The 12715-nt window shown below is 56.0% G+C and overlaps 1 protein-coding gene across 1 annotated transcript in view; it reads left to right on the forward strand.

Moving 5' to 3' along the window:
- Positions 1-12587, forward strand: part of LOC116799543 (hexokinase-2-like) — a 29602-nt gene extending 17015 nt beyond the window's left edge. Inside the window, 16 exon segments of the mRNA XM_032712763.1 lie at positions 631-726; positions 872-971; positions 1269-1452; positions 2290-2445; positions 2582-2815; positions 3023-3327; positions 3959-4107; positions 4804-4923; positions 5011-5106; positions 5881-5980; positions 6066-6249; positions 6526-6681; positions 7164-7397; positions 8466-8574; positions 8577-8640; positions 8643-12587. Coding sequence (XP_032568654.1) covers positions 631-726; positions 872-971; positions 1269-1452; positions 2290-2445; positions 2582-2815; positions 3023-3327; positions 3959-4107; positions 4804-4923; positions 5011-5106; positions 5881-5980; positions 6066-6249; positions 6526-6681; positions 7164-7397; positions 8466-8574; positions 8577-8640; positions 8643-8833 — 2478 coding nt within the window. The 3' untranslated portion in view covers positions 8834-12587.
- Positions 12588-12715: the final 128 nt, after the last annotated feature.

Here is a 12715-nt window from a genome sequence, read left to right on the forward strand (position 1 = left end):
GCCTGAGCCACTCTGCAGGGGCAGTGAGGGAGAGGAGGATTAACACTTTCCTCCCAGTAGACACAGGGGCTGTAAAAAAGGAAATTAAAATAAAGAAGCTGCGGGAGGAAGTGCCTGTCCCCCTGACCTTGCCTGGGCTGGGTCTCTCCATGCTGCGGTTTCCTCATCTCAGCCTCACCGAGGGCCCTGTGCCCGGAGTGTTGAAGATTCCAAATGCAGCTGAGCCCTTTTCCTCCCCCCAAGGCTCAGCTCAGCCCCCGGCCAGGTGGCTGCAGTGGAGACAAACCTGGTGCCTCTGGCTATGGGGGCTGAAAGCCCATAGCCCCCATTCCAAGCCCCCCACCCCTCAGGGGTGGGTCAAGGAGCAATCCATGGATTTGTGAACAGGTTTTGCCCCAGGGTTCCATAAAACCTGGTCACAGGAACCACTTTCCCTCCTGCTGGGGAGCAATGAGCAGGTCTTGTGTTATCTCAGGGCCATAAACCTTATCTGACACGGAAACAGGGCTGATGGCGCAGCCGGGGAGCTGATAACGGGGGGCTCCCCCACAGGACCCCGTGTCCCTTGTTCTGGCAGCCCCACAGGGTGGGGGTCTCACTCTGAGCCTTCCCTCTGGCTGTTCCCCCCAGAGCATCCTCGTGACGTGGACAAAGGGGTTCAAGTGCAGCAGCGTGGAGGGCAAGGACGTGGTGTCGATGCTGCGCAAATCCATCAAGAAAAGAGGGGTAAGAGGCTGGGCAGGTGTGTCACCTCCTGGGGTGGTGGGACGGGGGCACACACATCCCTGGGACAGGGTTCCTGGGCTCCATGGAGACGTTTCGGTCTGTTTTGTCCGTGTTTGGTCACCCTCTCTCCTTTCCACCATCTCAGGACTTTGACATCGACATCGTGGCCGTGGTGAACGACACCGTGGGGACCATGATGACCTGTGGCTACGACGACCACAACTGTGAAGTTGGCCTCATCGTTGGTGAGTGAGAGCAAGCGGGTCCATCCCTCCAGGAACTCCAGAGAGAGATCCTGTTTCTTGCAGGCTTCAGGGTCTTTTGGGAGAAAAAAAAAAAAGAAGAAAAAGAGGGGGATACCAGTGTTGGAAAACCAGCATTGCTCGATGTCTGTTTGCTTCCCTCTTCGCCTTCTTTGGTGCACTGTGCTGTGGCCAAGTGGAAATGAGGGATAATGGAAATGAGGGATAGTGGGAATGAGGGATAATGGGAATGGAGGCAAGGCAGTGTCCTCGCTCACTGTGTCCCCATGCTCGGGCCAGGTACTGGAACCAACGCCTGCTACATGGAGGAGATGAGGCACATTGACCTGGTGGAAGGGGATGAGGGTCGGATGTGCATCAACATGGAGTGGGGGGCCTTCGGTGACGACGGTGTCCTCAACGACATCCGGACGGAGTTCGACCGTGAGATCGACATGGGCTCGCTCAACCCTGGCAAACAATTGTGAGCAGATTCTTGGCCTGGGCTCAGGCTTGTGGTTTACTCGGCATTGTCCGTCCTCCCGTTGCGCCGGAGTTCCTGGGACCAGGGAGGTCATCCCAGCTAACTGGGTCACCATGTCCTCTGCCACCGGAGCGCAGAGGGGCTGTGTCACGAATCGGGGTTGTCCATCCCACCCGCTGCCCTCGTGAGCTGCTCACGTGAACGTGCTGATTCCTGTTCCCTTCTGGCCAGCACTCATCTGCCAGCCCAGGCAAACACCCCCACCTAATGTCCACATTCCGATCCTACAGATCTCCCATTCCCCACATGGCCCCTGGCAGTGTGGGGCGAGCCTGGGGGGACTCTGCAAACTGACTGACCCCCTTCAGGTGTCCATGAGTTCTCCTTGCAGAATGATGGTCATGTCCACAAGGCTTCATATTCTCAGTGATGGGATAAGCTGCTCTGGGAAGGGATTACCTAGATCCATTTGGGACTGGGAGGCTGCCAACTGGTTTTAGGTCAACCTGTGGCCACCTTGTGGCACATGCAGCCAAACACGCACATTGTTTAACCTGGAGAAAAGGAGGCTCGGGGGATCTCATGGGGGGGACAGGAGGTTTAGGATGGATATTAGGGAAAATTTCTTCTCTGAAAGGGTGGTCAGGTGTGGAACAGGCTGCCCAGGTGGTGTCACCATCTCTGGGCGGATTTAAAAGCCATGTGGATGTGGCACCTGGGGACATGGGTTAATGGTGACCTTGGCAGTGCTGGGGGAATGGTTGGATTTGATGACCTTAGAGGGCTTTTCCAACCCAAACCATTCCACGATTCTATCTCGTGCCTCCCCGTGGACAGGTTTGAGAAGATGATCAGTGGGATGTACATGGGAGAGCTGGTCAGACTCATCCTGGTGAAGATGACCAAGGAAGGGCTGTTGTTTGGGGGAAGGCTCACACCAGACCTGCTCACTACTGGCCACTTCGAGACCAGATACGTCTCTGCCATTGAGAAGTAAGTAGGACCCGTGTCGTGTCCTGGGTCCCAGCCCACCCTCTGATACCCCTGGACAGACCCCACTGCGCAGACCCGGCCCGTCACATGGCAAAGGTCGGGTTCCCAGGCCTGAACCCTTTCCTTGCCCCGCCAGGGAGAAGGAAGGGCTGCAGAAAGCCCATGAGATCCTGAGCAAGCTGGGCCTGGAGCCGTCGCACGAGGACTGCGTGGCCACGCTGCGCATCTGCCAGATCGTGTCGACGCGCTCGGCCAGCCTGTGCGGGGCCACGCTGGCCGCGGTCCTGCGCCGCATCAAGGACAACAAGGGCGTGGATCGGCTGCGCTCCACCGTCGGCGTGGACGGCTCTGTCTACAAGAAACACCCGCAGTGAGTCTGGGAGCTGGTGGGGACAGGGACGAGGAACACGGAGGGGGAGCTCGGATCTGCTCCTGCCGGCGGCGGGTGCGGCTCGGCACAAGCAGAGCGTCCCCAGGTGTCCCCCTGAGCACCTCCTTTGGATGCTGGGGGTCCCCAGAGGGTCACTGCCCCTGGTGGCACACTCAGGTCCCGTTTCCTCCCCCTCCTCCTCCACAGCTTTGCCCGACGCCTCCACAAGACGGTGCGGAAGCTGCTGCCGGACTGCGAGATCCGGTTCATCCGCTCGGAGGACGGGAGCGGCAAAGGGGCCGCCATGGTGACGGCCGTGGCCTACAGGCTGGACGCCCAGCACAAGGCCCGGCAGAAGATCCTGGAGCCCTTCAAGCTGAGCCACGAGCAGCTGCTGGAGGTGAAGGAAAGGATGAGGAAAGAGATGGAGAAAGGGCTGGGCAAGGAGACGCACGAGGAGGCGACGGTGAAAATGCTGCCCACCTACGTGTGCTCCACTCCAGATGGGACAGGTGACTATCCTGTGGGTAAACCTGTACGTCTCTTGTGTGTAAGCCCATGTGTGTCCTGCTCAGAGCCAGCATTGCTGCTCCTGATATCCTCAGGAAGGGCTGGATCCTTTGCCATGACCAGTTCCCTCTTTGTGGCGGGAGTGGCACAAATCTCCAGGATGATACTGGGCAGAGCACGGAGCCTCTGGGATGTTCTGCACCTGACTGCACACAAAGCCTGGCTCTCGCTGTGGTTTTCCCCACAGCAGGACTCTTCCCACCCTCAGCCTGGGTTGTGCTCTTGGTTCTGCCTGTGGCTTGGGTGAGCGCCTGACCTTGGCTTGAAGCCTGTGCAGGTCCTGTGTGAGGTCAGGAGGTGGACTTCAAAGATCCTTGTGGGTCCTTCCAACTCAAGTTATTCCATGGGTTTATGATTCTAAACCTCATCATTGCCCCAAGTCAAGAGCAAACCTCTCCTCTACCTTCCTACCTGCACCCCCTGTTCCAACCTGCAGCCCCCTGGTCTCCGCTCCCACTCATGTCTCGGTTTCCAGCCCTCTCCCAGGAAGAGGGCAGGTTTGGGTCTGCTCTGTGCCACATTCCAGGTGCTCCATGCTGGGATCTCTCCTGATGATCCTCTCTTGGGTTGCAGAAAAAGGAGATTTCCTCGCCCTGGACCTGGGAGGAACCAACTTCCGCGTGCTGCTGGTGCGCGTCAGGAACGGGAAGCGGCGCGGAGTGGAGATGCACAACAAGATCTACTCCATCCCCGTGGAGATCATGCAGGGCACAGGAGAGGAGGTCAGGATGGGCAGCTGGAGAGGGAAAAGGAGTGTCTTCCCTGGGGTGGCTGGAACAGGGCTCAGCATGGAGCTGATTTTGCCTTTCCAGGGAGCAAAAGCAGGAGTGGGGAAGGCTGGTGCTCTCCTGCCCTTGGAGCAGCGAGTTCTGCCCAAGACTTTGGAGTCTGGGAAGCTGGAGACTGGTTTTTAGATTAGAAATGGTGTTATTCCCAGACATGACTGAACCTCCCTGAATCCCACACACTCCACAAGGGCAGATAAGCATCATCCCCATTTCCCAGATAGGGAAACCACAACACAAGCAGGGAGAGACATCTCCAGAGTCTTATGTGGAAAGAGTTTTGCAAACCACTCCGGGCAGCGCTCGGGGACTGGGAGTGTCTCCAGCAGACGGGCTCTGGGGATCCCTTGCAGAGGGACCAGATTCCTGTGTCACCCCGGGGAAGGTGGTACCTCCCCGCTGGCCCTTGTCCCTCCTGGGGCCCATGAGGTGGGGTTTTGCAGGGATATGGCCACGTTGTGGGTGGGGAAGAGGGTGAAAAATGAGCTTTTTTGGGTTTGCTCCCCTCCCACAGTGCAGCTCCGTTCAAAGTCCTGGGAATGGATTTGAACATTCCAACAGGCTTGGAATGGGTTGGAATCTCCAGCAGGTTGGGCTGTGATGGTAACTTCTTCTTTGGCTTTGCTCATTCAGCTCTTTGACCACATCGTCCACTGCATCTCCGACTTCCTGGAATACATGGGAATGAAGGGCGTGTCGCTCCCGCTCGGGTTCACCTTCTCCTTCCCCTGCCAGCAGAACAACCTGGATGAGGTAACCCCCCCTCCTGCAGCCCCCGTGCACTGCTGTGCCTCCCCCCGCCATCCTGGGGATTCACTGCCGGGTCTTTTCCCACAACAGGGAATTCTCCTGAAGTGGACGAAGGGCTTCAAGGCGACGGGCTGTGAGGGAGAGGACGTGGTGGGGCTGCTGAAGGAGGCGATTCACCGCAGGGAGGTGAGCGGACACGGCTCCCGGAGCCGGCGGCTGCTCCCACCTCCCGGCCGTCTTTGGCATCGTTAATTGGCCTGTAAAACAAATTACTGGGCTGAGCTCAGGGCTAATGAGTGTCGGAAGTTTCACAGCCGCCCTTACTCATCACTTGAGGTTGGATTTTCAGACCCTGGAGCCATGAGCTGGCTCCTGGCCAGGACTGGAGTAGACTTGTCTGGCCATGGCTTTGGGAGACACGAGCTCCTTTCCCTAGCACAGACCACCCAGAGCTCCTGCCCGGGGGCTGCTTCTGGCAGGGCTGACCCAGCCCCTCTGAACCCAGAGGGATCTGAGCTCTGAGCCCCCCCTGCAGCCGGCTGGGGCTGCGGGATGTCCGTGGAGGTGGGTGGTCATGGAAGACAGGTGGTGATAGGACAAGGGGAAACAGTTTTAAACTAAAAGAATAGAGATTTAGATTGGATGTTAGGAAGAAATTCCTCCCTGTGAGGGTGGCGAGGCCCTGGCACAGGCTGCCCAGAGAAGCTGTGGCTGTTCCATCCCTGGAAGTGTCCAAGGCCAGGCTGGTTGGGGCTTGGAGCAACCTGGGCTGGTAGAAGGTGTCCCTGTCCGTGGCAGGGGGTGGAATGAGATGATCATTACAATCCCTTCCAGCCCAAACCATTCTGGGATTCTACGACTCCCACACTCACAGACAAGTCTTTTCCCAGCCATGGGAGCAGACGTAGCAGGAATTCCAAGTCCTCTAGGAATAACCCGTGCAATCCCATCCCTCTGCAGGAGTTCGACCTGGATGTGGTGGCAGTGGTGAATGACACGGTTGGCACCATGATGACCTGTGGGTACGAGGATCCCCTCTGTGAAGTTGGACTGATCGTCGGTGAGGACTCAACTGCCTTTGGGAGCTCGACTGCCCCGGGGGTGCAGGAGGTGTCTCAGGGCTCTTATCCTGCTCCTCTCCACAGGCACGGGCAGCAACGCCTGTTACATGGAGGAGATGAGGAACGTGGAGCTGGTGGAAGGGGACGAGGGCAGGATGTGTGTCAACATGGAGTGGGGGGCCTTCGGAGACAGTGGGTGCTTGGACGACGTACGGACGGAGTTCGACGTGGCGGTGGATGAGCTGTCCCTCAACCCTGGGAAGCAGAGGTGGGTGGTGGCTTTGGGGGGTTGGAAGGGACCCCTGTTGAAGCTGAGGGTCCAGGAACAGTTCTGCCCCTTGGTGGATGCCGGGGATGATGAGCAGGGCAGAGGCTGGCTTTGGGACACATCGGTGTGTCCCCTGTCCCTGCCTGCGGGGTGGGGGCTGTGCTGCTGGGTTTGCTCCAGGGGGTTGTGCCAAAGGCACCTGGCAGAGCTGGAATCCCCACCCAGACCCAGTGTCCCCTCTCATCCTGATGTCCAGCCTCATGCTCTCCTTCCCAGGTTTGAGAAGATGATCAGTGGGATGTACCTGGGGGAGATTGTCCGCAACATCCTGATGGATTTCACCAAGCGAGGGCTCCTCTTCCGGGGACGGATCTCGGAGAGGCTGAAGACCAGAGGGATCTTTGAGACCAAGTTCCTGTCTCAGATAGAGAGGTGAGGCCCAGCAGGTGGGTCAGCACCAGCTGGCAGTCAGAGCAGGGGTAGACTTTGGGGGAAGCATTCCCAGGGCTGTCAGGAGAAGTCCCAACACTCAGTCTGGAGCTAGATGACCCAGGGTGGTGCCACGCAGATAAATCAGCAGAATCCACGTGGTTCTGGCAGCGCCGGTGTGGAGAGGCTAGGAGACTGTCTGGTGTTGGCAGAACAGATGCCTCTTTATCCTCTACCCTGGGCAGAGGGGGCCATGGGTTCCATGGGTGTCACGCTCCAATTCCGTGGCTTTGTCCTGAAATAGCCTTCCTGATTAGGATGTGACACCAGGGCCACACCCAGGTCTGAAAGCTGAGGTTGGACGGGGGCTGCAGAGCCGCCGTGACCCAAGCCCTGAGTCTCTGGGCTCTGTGGGACGCAGACAAGGAAGGGGAAGCTGCACCTCCCACCCGCTCCACCTCCTAACGCTGCCCTGTGTCCTCCAGCGACTGCCTGGCCCTGCTCCAGGTGCGCTCCATCCTGCAGCACCTGGGGCTGGAGTCCACATGCGACGACAGCATCATCGTGAAGGAGGTGTGCACGGTGGTGGCGCGGCGGGCGGCGCAGCTCTGCGGGGCCGGCATGGCCGCCGTGGTGGACAAGATCCGCGAGAACCGCGGCCTCGACTTCCTCAAGGTCACGGTCGGCGTGGACGGGACACTCTACAAGCTGCACCCTCAGTGAGTGGCTCAGGGGGCTGGGGTTGTGTTCCCGGGGGGCTCCACCCGCCCAGCCGGGGCGGTCACAGTGCGCTGGGGAAGGTTCAGGCGTTAGTGGGAGAGGATTTGAGGTGGTTTTGGGACACGAGGGCTGCCAGCAGCTCACTGACCTGAACTCGAGGCACAGCAAGAGCCAGCTGTTCCCTAAAGGAGGGGGCACCAAGACAGGTAATGCAGCAGGGACCTCCCCTCAGGCCCACCAGAGCTGGTGGTGAACAGGTTCAACCAGGACTCCAAGTCAGGGGGATGGAGCAGGTCTGAACCAAGAGGTGAGGCCATGAGCTGGATCACGAAGGTCCATGGCCACACAAAAATGTGGCCATGCCAGAGGTGAAGGGTGGTGCTGCTGGACAGTGGGGCTCAGACAGGGACTAAAACACTGCACTGAGCTTAAATAGGTCTGAGGGGCCCATGGGCAGAGGGAGGCTCTGAAAACCCCCCCAGGTGAGGCTGGTCAGGGCTGTTGAGGTTTATTAGTGTTCTCAGGGCTCAATGGGACTTGAGAAGGGGCCGGGTTTAGTCCTGAGTGGAGGCACAGCATGGTTGTGTGGTAACTATGGGCTTGGGCTGAAGCATGGAGACTTGGGCTTTCCAAGCCTCATCCCTGGCAGCTCCGTCTCCATCCATCTGTCCATCCAGCCAACTATTCATCCATCCACCCATCCACCTATCCATCCATCCATCCATCCATCCATCCATCCATTCATCCATCTACCCACCCACTCACCCAGCCATCCATCTCCTCATCCATCCATCCCCTCATCCATTCGTCCATCCATCCATCCATCCATCCATCCATCCATCCATCCATCCATCCATCCATTCATCCACCTACCCACCCACCCACCCATCCATCCATCATCCACCCATCTCCTCATCCATCCATCCATCACTCACCACCTGCCCGCCCCTGTCCCTGCCCTGGGGGTCTCAGTGCTCCTCAAGGCTCTGGGGAAGGCAGCGAGGGGTTGGGGGCTGTCCCCTTCCCCCCACAGCCAGTCCAACCAGCACCTCTGCCTGTCCCTGCAGCTTCTCCACCGTCATGCACCAGACAGTGAAGGAGTTGTCCCCCAAGTGCGAAGTGACCTTCCTGCAGTCGGAGGACGGCAGCGGCAAAGGCGCCGCGCTCATCACGGCCGTGGCCTGTCGCATCCGCGAGGCCGGGCAGCGGTAGAGGGGGAGCTCTGCCCACCAGCTTGGTTTCAGCAGAACAGGACGGTTCCTCCCCGACCCCTCCCTCCCTCGGTGCACACACTCACACACCCCTCCCCTCTGAGCAGACTTGTAGCTTTACTTGCTCTCCGAGACACCGCGGTGGGACTGGAGATGCCGTGGGCTCTGTACAAAGTGTTGTCGTAGGAGTTTCCTTGCATGCCATAAAACCACCTGTCGAGTAAAGCTCACAGTGTCTTTTGGCTTCTCCCTGCATTCCCAGGCAGAGCTGGAGCTGTCCCACCCGCAGCCTCCCCCATCACACCCCAGCTCTCCTCCCGCCCCTCCCAACCTCCTGCCCCTCCCCTCGTAGGGATAATGCTCAGATAATTAAGACACTGCATTGTCACTTTAATGGTACCTATTTATGTTGGTCGAGTTGTAGGTGTCCGTGCTGTAGAAGCAAACCTCTAAGATTGGGCTAAAGACCTCCACTAGTCTTTTACCCTGATCAAGGCTGTATTATTTCCATGAAAGTCATGGTAACTCTTAAAGCACAGGGTGCAGAATTCCAACGGCGTGGGCCGAGGCTGCACTGGAGGTACCACGTACCTCCCTTGGTGAGCAATATTAGAGAACCTGCTGGAGCCGGCTCAGAGGGGCCCCTTGACCTGCTCCAGCAGAGCACGTGCCTGGAAATAATTGGGGACTCAGGGTCTAATCCCATTTCCTGACCTCTCCCCCACGCCCCGAGTAGAGTGTAGGAGCGTGGCATGTACGTAGGGTCGCGTTACACCCCTGGCACCACTCCCCCTTCCTTCCCTGGTGCACGTGTGGCACGAGGGGCTGCCACGGGTCAGTGTCCCCCCTGGAACCCCCCACTTGTGGCCGTGTGTCTGCCCCCGGCGCGGTGAGTCCGGTTTGCTTTGTGTCTGTGAAATAGTTCTGTGGCTGCAGCCTTTAGGTGGCACCTGGATTTATACACTGTATATTTATGTTATAAGAGATCTGACGTCTTTTTATGTACATAGTCTGGGGGGTTGTATGGCTTAGTTTTAACGTCACCTTTTCATGTCATTGAAGAATGGTACAGAGTAATTATTTTCTTTTTTTTTTTCTTGTGTAATTTTTTTTTTTTTTAATTTAAAATTTTCTTGGGGTAGAACTGGAGGAAGAGACCCAAATTCCTGAGGATGGCTGTACAAAAGGTTTGGGCATTCTGACTTTATCACCAGGACAAAAGGGAAAGCAGAAAGCCAGGGAGCAGCGGGGCCCTGCGATAATGGTGACGCTGCCGGGTTTAGGCTGGGTTTAACCCTAAGAGAGGTTTTATTTTGTCCCCTGCCCTCCCCAGCTGTACTCTGGAAGGTCATGTGGGTGGGTGAGATGACCCCAGGGCTCTGCAGGGCTCTCGACCTCCTGTCACCATCCTGGCTGAGCACCGACGGTGCCCGTGGGATCTCAGAGAGGCACCACGAAGCCAACCCCACCTCCTCAGGGAGGTGACAGGAATTGGTGTCACTTCATTCCCATTTGGCATCCTCAGGGCTGTCTGAGTGTCCCCAGGGACACAGCATCACTTGTGTGCCACAGCAAAACACAGAGATTAATTTTTGCCAACATAAAAGTCTGGATGAACTAAACCCTGCAGGGTCTCTGCCCCGGGGAGCAGAGGCCAACAGAAGGGGGGGGGTGTTCCTGTAAATATTTAGCAGAAGATAATGAAATTCCAGTGATGTACAAAAAAAGATAATAACTAATAATCCCCACAAACAGCCCTTCAGATTGGAGGATAGAGTTTTTGTCTATTTTTATGTATATTTTTATACTGCTTGGGGCAACCTCATTACCAAAAGTCTCTCTTCTGTGTTGGGGGTCAAGTTCAGTAGCACAATTTTAAAGCAAAATTACTCTTTTGGGCATTTTAAATGCTTATATTTTTATAAGCCTCGAGGCAATAATAACAAATAAAACCTGTGTATAGAAATGATGTAAGAAACCAAGTTTAGTGGAAGTTTTAGAAGGTGTCAAATAAATTCTTGAAGGATGATACAGAAATCCTCTAATCTGGTACCAAGCAGTTTTGTGTGATTTTTTTCTCAGAAAACCAGCATTTTGCCTACTGAAAAATGGAAACAGAGATGTTTTTAGCTGCTGAACTGTGCAGAGTTGCATTAGTGGCTGTTTTTACTCTTAGCCAGTCGTTCCCCTTCTGAAATCTGTAGTGTTTTCATTGGTTAGTGAGAGGAATTCTATACAACAGTAGTTTGGGGGCAGAATGGGAAAGATTGGGATCTGAGCAGCCCTGCTTTTGATTCAGGCTCCGATCACTGAGCAGGTGACTGGCAGGGTGAGAGGGAAAGGTGGGGAGCTGAGTTTGGAGCAGGGTCACCACAGTCCCCTCACCTGTGTGGGATGAAGGATGGGTTGGAGAGGGGCAGGAAGGATCAGCCCCGAGCTCATGGGGCAGGGGGGTGGGTTTTTGGCTGGGTTTGGTCAGAGGGACACATCCCTGGATATCCACCTGGATATCCAGGAGAATCCCTTAAGGCCAGAAAGCTTTTGCTTTTCCTCAGAAGGAAGCAGGGCCTGGAATGTTCCCAGTTCAAAGCAATACTTGAAGCGTTAGAAGACCCCCGTGTCCCCTGGGAGCAGATCTGCCCTCCAGGGCTGGCAGGAGGGGCTGTGGGATGACCTGCAGGGATTTGTGCTCCCACAGATCCTGCAGGGGTCTGTGCTCCTTGTTGTGACCCCGGGAACAAGCATCGGGGTGTTTCCTGTACAGTCTGACTGTAGTGGCTGGGACCTCACGCCATGGGATGTTCTGTGAATGTGTTAAAATGAAGAAGGGAAGATTAAATCCTAATTATTGATATGAAGGGAAGATCAAATCTGTAGGGACAGACGGACAGACTGCTCAGACTGACTTGCCCAGTCTGTGTCTTCCCTCCAGGAAGAAGCGCTGCTTTGTGGATTTAGGATGGCTTTGTTTTACTTGGTTGTTCCCATTTGGATGCATTTTCTTTGCACTCCTGGTGTTCCAGCACGTTCCCAGGCAGGCAGGCAGGCAGCAGAGTCTCTGGCCTTTCTTCCCTAGCAATTCTCTCCTCGTTGGTACTTTGGCCAGGATTTTATGAGGGTTTTAATATATATATAGTTATATATAAACACAATCAGCATATACACAGATATATATAAACACAATCAGCAAATTATCGAGCCTGGCAAGTGGAATTTACCTCTTCCTGGAGTCCAAGGCTGCTTAGGGAGAAGCTCACATTCTGTCACCCAGGGTGTGCAGTTCCTATCTGTGGGCACAGACCTCTGGCCCCGGGTGCAGTTTGACCACAGATAAGCAAGCGGTGCCTGCTCTCCCTTATCAGACAACCCAAACCAGCTGGCAGAGACAAGGGGGTGAAAGGTCCAAGTGCACGGGAGGGGAGAGGTGTAAAACTGTGGCAACAACCACCGGCAAGGGTGATACCAGATAACAACAAAACCAACTGGGCTGGGGGAGCCCTGAGCCCCCAGCCCAGCACAGCCCCCTCCCCTCCAGCAGGCGAGGGACAAACCTGCTTCTGGCACATCATTGGCTTGCTCTGGTAAAACAATGAAGGCAAAAAGAGGCAATTCTGCTCACAAGGGAAATCCGGAGAGAGGGAAATTCTCTCCCTTGTGACATCCTGAGCAGTCTGAAACCTTTCTGGCCTGAAGCAAAGAAAATGCATCTGGATGTGGGCGCTGGCTCCGCGGGCAGGGGAGTCATAAAGCCAAAGACTGTGTGGCTGCAGAAACGAGTGCTGTAGATTCACCTGATGTTGTTCTTTCGTGTTTACAATATTTATTTTTAGCAATTGACTGCAATGATATTATATATAGGCTTCCTTATTTTTGTACTTTTCATACCGTTCCCCGAGTGTGGTGTTTGTACTGCCCATGTCCCCCGGCCACCACTGCTGCTCCTGTCAGTGACAATAAAGAGAGAAAAACCACCACCCACTGCAGGAATTGTGTGTGCTTCGCTTCCTGGGCTCCCCTCATGCCCTCTGCAACCCCTGAGGAAGGGTCCCCACCCTGTCCCAAATCCCCGATCCTGGCCCCTGGGAAGAGGGAGGAAGCTGGGAAGG

This window comes from Chiroxiphia lanceolata, chromosome 28, assembly GCF_009829145.1.
Source record: "Chiroxiphia lanceolata isolate bChiLan1 chromosome 28, bChiLan1.pri, whole genome shotgun sequence".
NCBI lineage: Eukaryota > Metazoa > Chordata > Aves > Passeriformes > Pipridae > Chiroxiphia > Chiroxiphia lanceolata.